The following is a 14,021-nucleotide window of genomic DNA, read 5'->3' as shown; positions in this document are numbered from 1 at the left end:
TTGGCCTTGTAAGTGTACGCAGCTGCCCGCCCGCATGCATCAGTTTTAAGCCAGACTCTTCCTTCTCTTTTCAGAAATAAGAGTTTTACTAAATAAATGACTCAAGGCACAATGCTACCCTTCCTAAAACTACCAAATCCCTGTTTTCTCTTTTTTTTTTTGAACCAATTTAATATTAAAATCAAGTAATAAAATATTGGTAGACATTTCTATGACTCCTTCTACCAAGGAACCATTTGGGGTTTTTTGTTTGGTGTTTTTTGTTGCTTTTTTTTTTTTTTGTAATTATGGCAAATACTAAGGAACCCACACTTCTTATTGAAATGTTAACATTTTTTCATATTCAGATATTTAAGAAATAAAACACAAGCAGCTAAATCTTTTTTGTTTTGTTTTGTTTTTTAAAGATTTTATTTATTTATTTCACACACACACACACACACACACACCGGCCGCCCCCGCCCCAGTCCCTTTCACACCTCAGATTGTAGTGCTTTTTCCAGTTTTGATAAGTGGAAACTATGAATATATGCCCACCACTCTGGCTTGATGCCAGGGTCTTTACTTGCTCTTTTGCTTTTTCAGGTATACATTAGAGCTAAAACCAGGCAAGGACAGTTAGCACAAATCCGTATCTGGTTGCTGTTTACTCCTGATTGTGAAATACGGACATAGCTTAGCTTTAAAACTGATGTCTTGGTCAGTCCTTGCTGTGGGATCTAGGATTTGTGAGGAGTGGCTTTGACATTGGCTGAGAGGTATGTGAATGACCTTAGCGATGGCTAACCTTAATGCACAAAATGAAGGGTAGCTTTGGTGTTCTGTGAAGGGCCGGAAACTGTTGCCAGCTCCTGTAGTCTTTTTATCTGTCACCTTGACCCTTGACTTCTGGTTCCTTTTGTGGCACTAGTGGGTCACTAGCATTCCCAGAGAAACGGATTCTTGCACTGCCAGCGTGTGGAACACAGCAGACGTTATGCCCACATACCCCTTATTCTTCTCTGGAGGCCCCAGTGAGGGACGCAAGAGGTGCAGGCGGTGAAAGAGGACAGGCTGCAGGCATGATGGCAGGGAGTGGGGATGGATCTTTGCGGACCCCTCAGCTCATCCCAGACCAGACTCGGCCCCTGCCTCTTTTCATCCAGAATAAGCCCTGTGGAGATGGGAGATTATTTGTCACATTGCTCCAGCAAGTCCAGGGCTGTCTTTCGGTGTCACTGTTAAAGTAAAAACCTACAACTAATGTCTGTTTTCACCTTTTTCTTTTTTTTTTCTTCAATAGGATACAAGCAAAACTCCCCGGAGTCGCAAAAAAGAAGGCAGAATAAGTACATGGGAACAAGAAATGCAACAGTTACTAAAACACCACTTAATAGTTATAACGTTATTACTTGTACTATGAAGGAAGTGCTCAGTGTCAGCTCGAGCCTGCATTCCAAGCTTCTTTTTCTTAATTTGGTGTTTTCTCCCCTCCTTTCCCTTTACCCTCAGTATCAAGCACAAGAATTGTTGGACTAAAAAAAGAACTGATATCTTAGGACCCAAAAGAATAAAGAGAGAGTCAAATTAATAGGATAAATCAGTACCTTAATGGTGGTGGAGCTTTTACTTGTAGCTTGAAAGGGGAGAGATTGGAGGTCAAGGAGAAAATGAAAGATAAAGCACTGCTCTTGGACTCTGCTATCCAGTTCTCAAGGACTAGTCTTACACAGCTTCCCATCAGAGTTTTACCCTTATTTTTAAGTTAAGAAATAATGATTAACTTATGAGGAAATTATCTGGGGACAAGAGTGGGATTCCTTCCCATGGGGTTTTTGGCAGCCCTCTGATCCCATCTTCCTGCCCCACAATGTGAGCAGCTACTCCTGATATTCCTCTTCTTCATGTAATGCTATAACTTCCAACTCTATGAATAACCTGTAGGTGATAGAGTTCTGATTCCCAGAATGCCATCTGGGAACCAAGAATGGAAATGGAAGGTGGGGCTGGGACGACCCTCCCCTCCCGCTCACCCCTAGGAAAGGAAAGTCTCTTCTATTTGGGAGGGTGGCGTCTGTGTCTATTCTCGTAGGCACCAGTTCTGAGCTTTAGTTTGAGAACTCATTCCTGAATGTGCTTTCCTCCTTCTTCCCTGCCCACCTCACCTCGAGTTTAATAAATATGGTTGTACTTTTCTTATTATGAAATAAATGTCTGTAACTGCTGTACACTGCTGTAAACTTGTTAGAGAAAAAAATAATCTGCATGTGGGCTCCTCAGTTGTTGAGTTATTGTAATCCTGTCTCAGTCCATGGCGGGTTGGGGGGGAACATTCTCAGGAGGTGAATACAGAAACATAAAAGGCCTTTTTTGCTTTTATCTTTTCTCCGCAGCTTCCTCCTTCACATGCTACATCTTTAACCTATGCTTATCATTGTATCCTAAGGACCAAAGCCAAGCTGGCTTGAGAGGAGATTTTGTGTGTGTCTGTGGTTAAGAGACCACAAATTAGTGTAAGAAAGTATGTTCTGTGGTTCATATGGAGTTTTAACTTTGAGGCTAGCTTTACGTGTGTGTTATGTTTTGAGGGTTCCTTTCATCTTCAGGCACATAAAATGTCTCAGCACCTCTGTCATGGCCCAGGGTGCTCCTTTTGAGAGTGTTTTCCAAGAAGTTTTAGGTGAGGGCGACCAGGCAGGACCAGATTGTGTGGATGGGCTCCGTGTGCAATTAAAAGATAAACAGAACAACCCAGACAGACATCAGATGGAGGGCGATCAGGAATCTGATTCCTGTTGAGACAAGTGTCTTTCTCCCTTTCCAACATGAAAATTCGGTCAACTTGAAAGAAGTCATCTGTGAGTTCCTTCAGGTTGTAAAACTTGTGGTCATGGTAATCCAGAGGGAATGTGCGCTGGTGACTTGAAAGTAAGGGCTACAGTCTTTGATGGTCCCAAAGCACTGCAACTCTGTAGAAGGTAGTGGAAGTTTTCTTTCTACTGTTTTGGAAAAGTTACTTCAGCCATTTAGATGGGTAAAAGGTACCCTTGCCTTACTCCATTTTCCTATTTACTTAGCCCCCTTTCCTTTTTAATGTTTAAGCTGATTTCACATTGTCCATCCTATCTTATGCCCTCCCAAGAAGTCAGTGCACTGATCAACTTTTTTGGGCTTCCCCTCCAAAGGACCCTTCTCTGCACTGGAAGCCTCCACACCTAGCTCTTTTGTTTTGTTACTGCTGTGTTTAGGTAATTGGACAGATCTTTGTGCCACACAGGAATTTTTTTTTTTTTTTTTAAGGAAAATCTATAGATGAACTATTACTAATGAAACTGTGTGTGCGTGTATGTGCGTGCAACATAAAAATACAGTAGCACCTAAGGAACTTGAATCTTGGTTCCTGTAAAACTGCAAATTGATGTGGTATTAATTAAAAAAAAATAAAAAAAACACAGTGTGGTGTCATTCTGCTAATTTTATTCTTTATACATACAGTTTGGGTAAAGTAAGAACCAGGCTTCCACCGGCCCCCATCCCCACTCCACTTTTGAGGCTTTAAAAAGCAACTAATAGTTGAGATTGGTAATGATTCCCAAGATTGCAGAATTTCCATAGGAGAGCAAAGCTGTGCGTTTGCTTTCTGAAAGATCACAGAGACCCTCTTAAGAGGTGACCTCAGGAGAAAGAGGATGAGGAGTGGAAGGGGCCAGAGGGTCTGCTGTCCCAGTTCAGCCGCACCCCAACCTCGGAGGGTCGCCTGCCTGCAGCGGGAAGCAGCCTATACATCACAGAGTCACTCACCGTGGAAAGTGGAGACCACATACATCAGAACTTTATCCCTTCAGATTTATTCTTCCCCAAAACTAAGGCTGCCATGACCCTTAAGCTGGATTTTAAAAAATTTATTCAACATACCTCTTAGAAAACTTAGGCTGAAATTTCTTAAAAATAACTGAAGCAAACAACTTCACAAATACACATACAAATGTTCGAGTAATGTCTCTAACGTGGCATATAAATATGGATTCAGAGTAACATTTACATATTGGCCATAATAGCAAGCATACCATTAACAAAAACTTCATGAAGAAACTTCACCTGTTGATGTCAGACTCCCAAGGCAAGGAGGAGGCACAGAGAGAGGAGGACCACCTGACCCCCCCCCAACCCAAGAGGCTGTAGGGGCAGTCAAAGCAGGAATCACTGCAGTGGCACTGAGCCCACTCCTGCACAGATCTTCAGCTTTGTGGTCGTTGGAGGGCTTATCAGAAAGGATTGCTGGGTGCCACCCCAGTTTCTGATTCATCGAGATGGGGCCCAAGGATTTGTGTTTCTAGGAGGTTCCGAATGTGATGCTACTGGTCCAATGGCCACACTTTGAGAACCCCCTGGAGTGCTTGGGGCTGCCTCTCAAGACATTCATTCCTGTCTTCCCAAGGCCTCCGTCCCTGTCTGTCAAAAGGAAAAGCCATTCCTGACCAGCTCTCTGTCCTGGCTTACCTGAACTTTGGCAGTGGGCTTGGGTGACCAGAATAGGTCACCCCAATCTGCCTCCTGTTTTTGAACAGGCAAGTAGCAAAAAGTGATAAAAGACTCATTCTGGATCCGAAAATAACATGCATGAAGGAAAATAAAAGAATGGCAGTACCCAGCCAGGTGCCATCCATAATCCCTGTTCTCAAGCTCTTAATACTGACTCAAAACCCCTGGAGGTTCAAACATGGAATTCACTTCTCAGGGAATGCTGTCCCTGGTGGCATCTACAACAGAAAACATAATGCCAGAGCCCTTGGCCTCCTGGAGAGGCCATGGGATGGGTGGCCGTCAGCCCTGCTCCCGAACCCTGGAGCTGAAGCCTGTGGCGGCCAGAGCTGCCCTGGACGACACTGATCCCAGGGAGGCGTGCAGGTCTTTGCCATCCCCCGGAGCGTCACTGCGCTCTAACGGACTGCAGCACCCACCGCGTGCCATCCTTCGGCAAGCCCCATGAGAAAAAGAAATCTTAATAATGGACCAGAGATTGGGAGGCAGTGTGGTGTAGTGCAAACAACACTGAGTCGGGAGTTGAGCTTTTTATTCTAGTTCTATACTGCTCCTACCTGGCTGTGTGTGATCATTTCAGTTTCCGAACTTCGCTACCTGTCTGTGGAAGGGGTCAAGGGGGCGGGGTCTGGTTGATCTCCAAGGTCATTCCAACTCTGACAATTTTGAGTTATATAAAAATGCTATAAAATCCATGGTATAAAATCCAATTCCCAATCAGGAAGAGTCAAGGGGACTGGGCCTGAGGCACTTGAACCGTGGGCTCTGGCCTGGGGGTGCTGGGATGAGGAAGGGCTTCCTCTTTGCTGTCTGTTTTCCCGCCCACAGAGGCAGCTCCTGGCCCCAGGTGCCAGGGCTCCTCTGCTTCCAGGCCTCGTCCTCAAGTCCCACCTCCCCACTCTCCGGCTGTAAGACCAAAGGAACCGGCCTGGCCACGTGAAGAGCAGACATACGGGCCCAGAGAGGCCTGGAGAGTCACACATTAGTGTGGGATGTTTGGGGCCCCCCATCCCCACCTCTGTCCTCACTCCTTCCTCCTTTAGGTCCTTCCTCCACCACCTCACAGCTTATCTCTGATACACGTATAATAAATAAGACATTTGCACATAAGGGTGACTGGGACAGCTCTCTCCCCGCCCCTCCCCCTTTCATATAAAAGCATTAAATACAGTTTCAAAATAAAATACAAAGAGCAAAAAGGGCCTGATCTCGGGGCCACCTGTTCTCCACAGGAGAATGAATCTACACATCCCACTCGGACCTGCCTGGGAGATCGCGGGGCCCCTTCCCGGCCCCACCGGGCCTGGCGCTGCCGCGGGGAAAAGAAGGCCGAGGCCCGGCCCCAGGCCCTTGGGGACTGAGAGTGGGTGGCACGTCCAACGTGTACGAAGGGGGACAGGGAGGGGACGGGAAGAGAACGCCAACTGCCGGGACCTCCAGTGCCCCGGGCTCGGACCGACGGGGACGATAGAGCAGGAGTGCCTGACTGGGTCTGGGGGAAAACGGAGGTCTTGGGAGCAGGAGAGGAGCAAAGGAGAAAAGTGCTAATCCCTTTACAAGATCGGGGTCCGGGAAGGCGCGGCAGGAGCGGGGGAGGCAGAAGGGGCCGCGGGGCGCGCTGTCCCCAGAGCCCGCCTGGGAGGCTGGCGCAGCTGCCGGGTGGCCCCCGCCCAGCTCCGCCCCCGCCTCCGGGCTGCCCGCCCGCGGTCCAAGCGTCCTCCCCGCCCGGGCGGGCTCCCGAGCCCCGTCGCCCCGCCCTCCGCTGGAGGCCCTCGTCCGCAGTCCGGGCCTCCGAGCAGCCGCGAATACCAATGAGGACCCGGCAGCAGCCGCCCCCGACCCGGGGGCCGTGCCTGCCGGCGTGCAGTGCCTCAAGGACCTGGGCCCCGGCCTGCGGCCCTCCTGCCCTCCCCCAGCCCTGGGGACCTAATACTGACTGTCGGCAACCCCCACCCGGGCCCGGCGCGGGCGGGAGCTAGAGGCCCTCCGCGCACACACGCTTGGAGGCCCCGATGGCCTCTCGGGAAACGTGGGGCCCAGCGCGGGGAGGGCCAGGGCTCCGCATCCGAGGGGAGCGAGCGCTCCCCGCAGCGCACCGACCAGCCCGGGGGGCTCCGGGGCTCCGAGCGGAAGCCGGCGACCCCACCCAATTCCTATCTCCGCCCGGCCCGGCCAGCGGGGCGGGGGACAGCGGCGGCCAGGGTCGCGGGAAGCAGGGTGTCCGGGCCCGAGGGCCGGCGGAGCACAGGGCGGAGCCGCCCGGCCCGCCCCGCGAGCCCGCTACGCCCGACAGACGGCGCCCGCTTTGAGGTCCGCGCCGCCGTCGCGCGGCGCAGGGGCCGGCGGTCCGAAGCCCTCGTGGCCGTAGCAGCGCAGCGCCGCCTCCTCGTAGGCCTCCAGGATGGTCTGGCGCTCCTCGGGCGTGAAGTCCATGGAGAATGGGTGCACCTGCAGGATGTGCCGCTTGATGGTGCTGACCTTGAGCGTGGCCAGAGCGCCCCCGCACACCATGCACACCAGGCCGCGCCGGCTGCCGTCGTAGTCCATCAGGTACTCGCCCCGCCAGCGAGGCTGGTAGTTCCGCCGCTGCTCTCGGCTGCGGGGCGGCGGCGGCGGCGGCGGCGGGGGCGGCGGCGGGGGCGGGGGCAGCGGCGGGAAGGCGAGTCCCCCGGGCTCTTGGCCGTCCTCGTCGTCCTCGTCGTCCTCGGCGGGCCGTTCCGACGGCTCCCCTGGGGAAAGCGGGACATCGCCTAGGAAGGGACAAAGGACCGCATTGGAGCCGGCAGAGGGCAAGCCGCCCGCGTCTCGCGCCTCAGATCCACAGCCGCCCACCTTGGCCCTCCTGCCCCGTCCTCCCCAATCTCCCCTTCAACCTTCCACTCTCCCCGCCCGCTTCCACCCAAGCACTCCCAGCCCTCTGCCCCTTGCCTGGCCCGGGTCCCTGCCCCCGCTCTCCCGCGCCACCTGCTCTGGCCCTGCGCCAGCTCACCCCACCACTCCTCCTCCTCTGGCTCCTCCTCCTCTTCCCCTCCCCCCTCCTCGGAGGCTGCGGCTGTGCCGGGGGCGGCAGGGTCCCCGGGGGACTCGGGGCTGGGCAGCCCCAGGGCCAGCAGGTGAGCGGCCTTCTCGCTCCACTCCTGGGCGATGAGGGCCTTGACAGGCCCGCTGAGGCGCGTGGAGCCCGGGTGGCGCTGGCGGATGTGCCGCTTGATGGTGCTCATCTTGAGCGAGGCCAGCGCGCCCCCGCACACCATGCACACCAGGCCGCGCCGGCCGCCGTCCAGCTCCATGAGGTACTCCAGCCGCCAGCGCTCCTGGTAGCGGCGGCGGCGGTCACGGCCCTGCGGCGACCGGCCCGAAACCCCCACCCTCTCGCCCTCCTCCTCCTCCCTGTCCTCCTCCTCCTCTGCGGGCCCGGGCCTCTCAGGGAGCCAGCCAGCCTCTTCTTTTTTTACGTCTGGGGGACTGAGATCCTGAGAGGACAGGGCTCCAGCAGTGGGGGCGGGGTCCCGGCTCTTTCTGGTCAGGTCCTGGGGGACGAGGTCATCGTCTGTTGGGGAAGGGGTGAGGGAGACGGGCTCAGCCTGGTGGCAGGGCTGCCCTTACCCACGCAGAGGGGTCCTCACCCCAGCCCCAATCTACAGGCCCCAGCCGGTGTGGGGGTGTGTGGGGTGTGTGGGGTGTGTCTCTGCGTGGGTGGGTGTAGAGAGGAGTCCCTCCCGGTTTTGGCCACAGACCCCGCGTTGCAGCCCTAATATGGAGGGTGGGTCTCGGCCCTGGGAGGGGCCTCGCACCTGGTGGGGACCGAGTGAGCTCAGACAGTGTCTTGGGCTGGCCACCCCAGGCTTGCAGCAGGGCGCTGCGCTGGGGGCCGCTGAGCCCCAAGGAGCTGGGGTGCACCTCCAGCACGTGGGCACGGATGTCGTCCAGGTGCAGGCTGGGCAGTGCCCGGCCACAGGCCATGCACACCAGCCGGTTCCCCCGAGGGTCATAGTCCATGAGACACTCTGCCCGGAACCAGTTCTGCAGGGACTCCTTCAGCCTCCGCTCCAGGCGCCGGGCCCCCAGCCCCCTGCTGCCCCCGGCCCTCCGGGAGGCTGAGAGGTGCCGACGCCGAGCCCGGGGTGCCACTGGGCCCCCTCGCCGCTGGCATCGGCTGCCCTCACCAGCTGGGGCTTTGCCTGAAAGGGTTGGAGGGAGGGAAGGAACTGAGATGCTGGCCCTCCAGGGAGCACCCCCACCCCCCCGCCCCGCCACAGCCAGGTCCTCCACAAGCCTCTCCCTCACTCTTGACTCTGAGCCCCCAGCCTAACCTTTGCCCTGTTCTTCCTCTCTCCTCAGGCCTGAACTCCTCCACCTCCCGATCGTCCTGCACACAAACCCGAAGCTCTACCCACTCCTCCCTGACACCCAGATTCTAGCCCCTTCCCTGGACTTCACTGTCAAGCCATACCTTTCCAGCACCCTCCACTCCCAGCCTCTCCCCCGCCTATCCTCCCCACCTCCACGCTCCTTGATCCTTCTAAAACCACGGAAGGCCAAGACTATCAGAGATGGTGCAGACCCCTTCCTCTCACTGTCCCTCCCCCGATGTTGGACAGTAAGGGCAGTAAGCAGACCCCGCCCCACACAGAGCGGTGACTCGCTCCAGAAAATGAGTTTGTTGGCTGAGAAGCCAGGGCTAGCCCCACCGGGCCCCATCTGCCACCCAGGCCCCTGCCTCTCCATGTCCTGTGTTACCTGGGCCCTTGGGTGGGCAAGCTTGCAGGCCAGCCCCATCCTCCTCCTCTTCCTCTTCCTCTTCCTCCTCCTCCTCAGCCCCCTGGGCCCCCAGGCCCTCGGACTCTCCGCAGGCCCCAAGCCCCAAGTGAGCATCCCAGCTGTTGCTGATGACTTCCTTCTCCCGGGGACTCCAGTGCAGGGAGTAGGGGTGCTTTTGGCGGATGTGCCGTTTGATGGTGCTGAGCTTGAGCGTGGCCAGCGAGCTGCCGCACACCATGCACACCATGCCGTGGCGGGCAGGGTTGAAGTCCATCAGGTACTCCAGCCGCCAGTGGTCGTGGTAATAGCGCCGGTGGTCACGGCCGGGAATGCGGCTCTTTCCAGGCCTCGAGGCCCGGGCCTCACAGTGGTCTGAGTATTTCCTGCCTGAAGGTGCTGGGCCCCTGGCCCTGGAGGAGGGCAGGGGGGCACTCCCCCAGGACCCCAAGGCACCCCCTTCCAGCTGAAGATCTTGCCCTGAAGAGGGGAGGGAGAAGGGGAGACAGTTTTCAATGCCCGATATCCAGGAAACAAACCCAGGGCTTGGATTTTGCAGAGAAAGGGAGGTGGGGGGAGGGGTCGTTCGGCAGGGGGGAGGGGGGAGGAAAGGGATGACAACAGCAATAAAAGGGATGCGGGAGAGCCTGGAGTCAAAACGCTGGCCCTTTACAAAGAGTGAGGACCCTTTAAGAGAGGACCAAGAACAAAAGGATGCCGAGCACTGCTGAGGGACTAGCTCTGACTTTTTAAAAAATAAGGTGAAGGCCAAGGCGGCAGCCAGCTCTGTTCGGCCCCCTTTCTGGCGGCGGGCTGTGAGGGGAAAGCCAGGAGAGCAGCAGGCCGGGCCCTTACGGCCAGAGCAGAGCTGGCAGTGGCAGAACAAAGGGGGCATCTGTCTGCATCCAGGGCTGCACACGGGACCCACCCGTCTGAGGCCCCAGCCAGGAGGGCCCCACCCAAACATCATCTCCCTTTTTCCAATAATGCCTCAAAGGCAGCCTTCTGAGAGTCCGGTGCTAAGCCTGGTCAGTTCCCCAAATGCAGGCACCCATGGGAGGGATCCCCATGACAAAGCTGTCAACACCTCCAGGGAAAGGAGTTTCTAGGACCCTGACTTCCCTACAGTCTGGGAGAGCCGATGACCCTGCAAGGGGATGGCAGGAGGGCCACCGGAGTGGCTACTGAAGATTCTGGGGAAGGGAGTGGCCACCACCCACTGGAGCCCATTAAGTCTTTCTAGGGGTTTATTTTTTGCTCTGGCAGAGAGCCGGCCACTGCCCAGCAATCAAGGGGCAGGCACGGAGAGGCCCAAGCACAGCACACTAACCCAGCAGTGTGCCCTTTTGCCAAACAGGCTGACACCCCAAGCAGTCCCCCACCTTCCCTGCAGTTTGGACCCGATTTTATTTAGAAAAGGGTTTCCTGGCCACATAAGCTGAATGGACAAGTGTGGTCGTGCTCCCACTGGAGAATCTCAGGGTCAGAGAAACAAAAGACAGGACCAGAGAGGACTCCTGTCACCATTGTGGTTTTTTGTCTGTTTTGATTTAAGTAGATCCAAAGCAAAAAGCATTGGCTTCCAAGTCAGAGACCTCGGTTCCAGTATGGTTTCACTGGTAACTTGCTCTGTGATCTTTGATAAGTCATGTGGCTCTCTGGGCCTCAGACTCTTTGTCTGAAAAGGCACTGGGTAGCTAGCTGGTCTCTAAGCATCCTTCCAGCGCCGGATCTAAGCTAGTCTAAGGTGGATTGGCCCTTTAAGAGCCCAAAAAAGGGGAGGAGCTGAGATTCTTTAAAAACAAAAGGGGATGGGGAGTTTCTGGGAGGGGAGCTCCGAGATTAGGGCAGAGTCTCCCTAGCCCGGACAGAACCGTCACGGGTCTTAAGGCGGTGACCCTGCAGCAGGGAATGAAGAAACAGCGTCCTCTAAGAGCGAATGGGGAGGACGGGCTGGTCCTACTATAGCTGACAAATTGTGGCAAAAATTTCTGAAAAGAAGGGAGGCGATAACGCGCGGACAGGAGGGGGTATCTGCCTTTGTGAGCGAGCCCATCCCTTTAAAAACTACCCGCGGTGGGTTAAGGTAGCGGCGGCCTCCCCCCCCCCCCCCCCCCCCCGGCGAAAGCCATGCGCTTTCCTAGAAAGAACGTGCCGGGGGGCGGGGGGGGAGAGAAAGGTTTCCTGTCTGTAAGCAAGGCCACGGGAGGGGAGGAGCAGCCCGACTTAAAGCAGCGGAGTTCCCAGCTCAGCTCCTCTGTGGGGGAAGCCCCCCGAAAGGGACCCCCCCCCCAGTCTGGGCAGACTTTTAAGAGACAGCCGGATAAGGGAGACCACCTGGGAGTCTGAAAGAGAAAGGGGCGGGGGCGCAAGTCCAACAACCCACAGCGCGTGCCCCGTGGCGCCGGGCCAGGCCCTTTGGGGACCCTCCGACCTGGCCTCTAAGGCGGGGGCTGCGAGGCCCTTTAAGGGGGAGGGAATCCGCCCGAGCCCCGCGGGCGGACCCCGGGAGCTGGGCGGGGGGCTCCCCCGCTGGCCCTGCAGCAGCGATCCGCGCCCGCCAGGTGGCGCCCCCGGCCGCCCTGCCCGCGTCCCCCCCTTTGTTCGGCGGCGGAGAGGGGCCCGGAGCCCGGAGCCGCAGCCCTCCCCTCCCCCCATGCCGGGGCCCCCGCCCGAGCCGCCGGCCCCAGCTCTTACCGCCGTCGTCCTCCTCGGGTTCCGCGCCGCCGCTCGATCCGGCGGGCGGCAGCCGTCGGCCCCGTGCCGAGGCCGCTGCTGGCCCGGGGCCGCCCCTGCCGCCGCCGCTCCGGCTCCGGTGGTCCCCGCCGGGCTCCATGCGCTGCGCTGCGGAGCGGGGCCCCGGGGCGGCGGGGCGCGGGGCCGCGGGGCCGGCGGCGGCCCGCGCGGGGCGCTCGGTGCTCGGGGCCCCGGGGCGCGGGGCGCATGCACGGGGCGGCTGGCCGCACGGACGGCTGGCTGCTCGCTCGGCGGCGCGGGCTGGACCGGGGTGGGGACTCCTGTCTGGGGCCCCTGGGGCTCCTTTAAGGGCTCCTGGGTAAATTTAAAGGGGCCGCGCGCTATTTCCTCCTGCCAGCTCGCGGGGGGCTGGGGGGGGAGAGGCGGGAGGCGACGAGCTGGCCCGAGGCTCCGCAGCCGGCGCCCGCCCCAGACGTTAGGAGCACAGACCTCGCCGCCCTCGCGGGCCCGCGCCGCCGCCTCCGGGGCTCCGGTCCCGGCTCCTGAAGGGTCACCGAAGTGGCGAGGGGCGTCCGCGTCCGCTGCGACGCGCTTCCACCCGGGCTCAGCTCGCAGCCACTGCCCCCTCGGGGCATCTCAGCGCCTGGCTCCCCTCACCGGCGCCGGCTGGGGACCGCCTGGTGGGAGGCCCGGGTCCCCGCCGGGGTGCCTCCTCCCGCGCGAGCTCGGCGCGGGCCCCAGAGCGGACGCGACTGGCAGGGGCCCCAGATGGCCGCGGCCCCGCCGAGAGGGTGGAGCTGCGGGGGCGGCCGCGCCCCCTCCCGCGGGAGCCGCCCCGGAGCGCCGGGAGTTCGGGCTCCTCCATTGGAGGGGCGGACGCGCGGAGCTCCCCGAGAGCCGGCCGGGGGCGGGGGCCGCGGCCGCAGAGACTCGGGCTGGGAAGAGGGGGGCGCGCGGTAGATTCGGGGAAAGCCGGCTGTGCCGGGGCCCGACGCTGCGGGACGGAGGGGGCCCCAGGCTGAGAGCCGGGAGGAGAGGGCGTGCGCCGCCGTGACTCAGGCTCCGGCCCCCGGAGGCCTGGGGGGTGCCAGACGAGACCCTTGACGCAGCCCCAGAACCCCCGCCCGGCCCGAGGAGGCAAAGAACGCTGACCCCGGGCGGGGTGTCGGGCACCTCGGGACGCGCGCCCCCACGGCTGCGAAGCGCTGGGGAGCACCCTGGCCGTAAGCCCCGGGATGCCTCGGGGGCCCCAGCTCCCAGGAAGCAGAGAGAAGGGACCCGGAGAAGCAGCCAGGGGCGCGGCAGCCTGGGGTCTTTCCGCGAGGACCGGCTGGAGGAGCAGGTGCTTGCTTTGCCTGGGGTTGGTCGCCCACAACAAAGGCGATTCCTAGAGATCCAAATTACAGGGTGCGGAGGCTATGCAGGGTCTTATTATCTAGAGTTGGGTTTTATGCTTTTCGCTGGGGAGGTACCCAGCGATCCGTTAAAGAAGTAACCCTGGACAGACTCGTTCGCCCACTCAGCACCTACTGTGTGCCAACACGCTTGTAGGCGCTGGGCTGTGAACGAGACAGACAAGACTGATACTGTTTATGACTTAACAGGCAGCAACCGCTTATAAAAAGGAAACAATTCCAGCCCTTCGGGAGCCATGGGATAGATTAAATTACTTGGAACACAGGAAGCCTATCCCCTAAGTGTTCGCGAAGAGCGGCCCAGAACCAAAATTTCTTAAGTGCCTGCAGGTGTCTGTCACCACTTGGAGCTGTTGTCCCCACGATGACCCGCGAGAGATATCACCTTGGGTAAACTGAGTCTCGGCCCTACAGCTCTGTTCTCTGCACCTCTGGCCTTGCTTTCGAGGAGGAGCTGCACTGCTTTCAGCCTCTCGGGACTCGGGGCCCTGGTGCTGATGCTTGCCAGGCGGTGCCATGAGATGGGGGATTCCTTCGTTCATTATGTCCTTCACTTGTGCTGAGCCCAGGGCCACAAAGGGAAAATGAGATACAGACCTGACCTTCAAATGCTCCTAAGTATGGGTTAAA

General features: G+C 58.2%; 2 protein-coding genes across 5 annotated transcripts in view; one reads left to right on the top strand and one right to left on the bottom strand.

The window, feature by feature from the left end:
- The window catches only part of RTN3 (reticulon 3), a 62,025-nt gene extending 59,818 nt beyond the window's left edge, over positions 1–2,207 (top strand). For all 3 annotated transcript variants that reach the window (XM_006745630.3, XM_006745633.3, XM_006745632.3), the window contains one exon: positions 1,283–2,207. In XM_006745630.3, coding sequence (XP_006745693.1) covers positions 1,283–1,328 — 46 coding nt within the window. In that variant the 3' untranslated portion in view covers positions 1,329–2,207. The remainder of the gene's footprint in view (positions 1–1,282) is intronic.
- Positions 2,208–3,434: 1,227 nt separating this feature from the next.
- Positions 3,435–12,745, bottom strand: ZFTA (zinc finger translocation associated). 2 transcript variants are annotated; one of them, XM_081797933.1, is made up of 6 exons: positions 12,466–12,745; positions 11,977–12,330; positions 9,262–9,759; positions 8,316–8,702; positions 7,511–8,071; positions 3,435–7,271 (listed from the first exon to the last, which is right to left on the bottom strand). In XM_081797933.1, the coding sequence occupies exons 2-6, from the start codon at positions 12,113–12,115 to the stop codon at positions 6,802–6,804; spliced, it is 2,055 nt and encodes a 684-aa protein (XP_081654059.1). In that variant the 5' UTR covers positions 12,116–12,330; positions 12,466–12,745; the 3' UTR covers positions 3,435–6,801. The 2 variants fall into 2 exon arrangements, with proteins under 2 accessions (XP_081654059.1, XP_081654060.1); XM_081797934.1 differs by lacking the exon at positions 11,977–12,330.
- Positions 12,746–14,021: the final 1,276 nt, after the last annotated feature.

The sequence above is a fragment of the Leptonychotes weddellii genome, chromosome 11, assembly GCF_054177405.1.
Source record: "Leptonychotes weddellii isolate Sample4059 chromosome 11, ASM5417740v2, whole genome shotgun sequence".
Taxonomy (NCBI): domain Eukaryota; kingdom Metazoa; phylum Chordata; class Mammalia; order Carnivora; family Phocidae; genus Leptonychotes; species Leptonychotes weddellii.
This window is presented reverse-complemented; position numbering and strand designations above follow the sequence as displayed.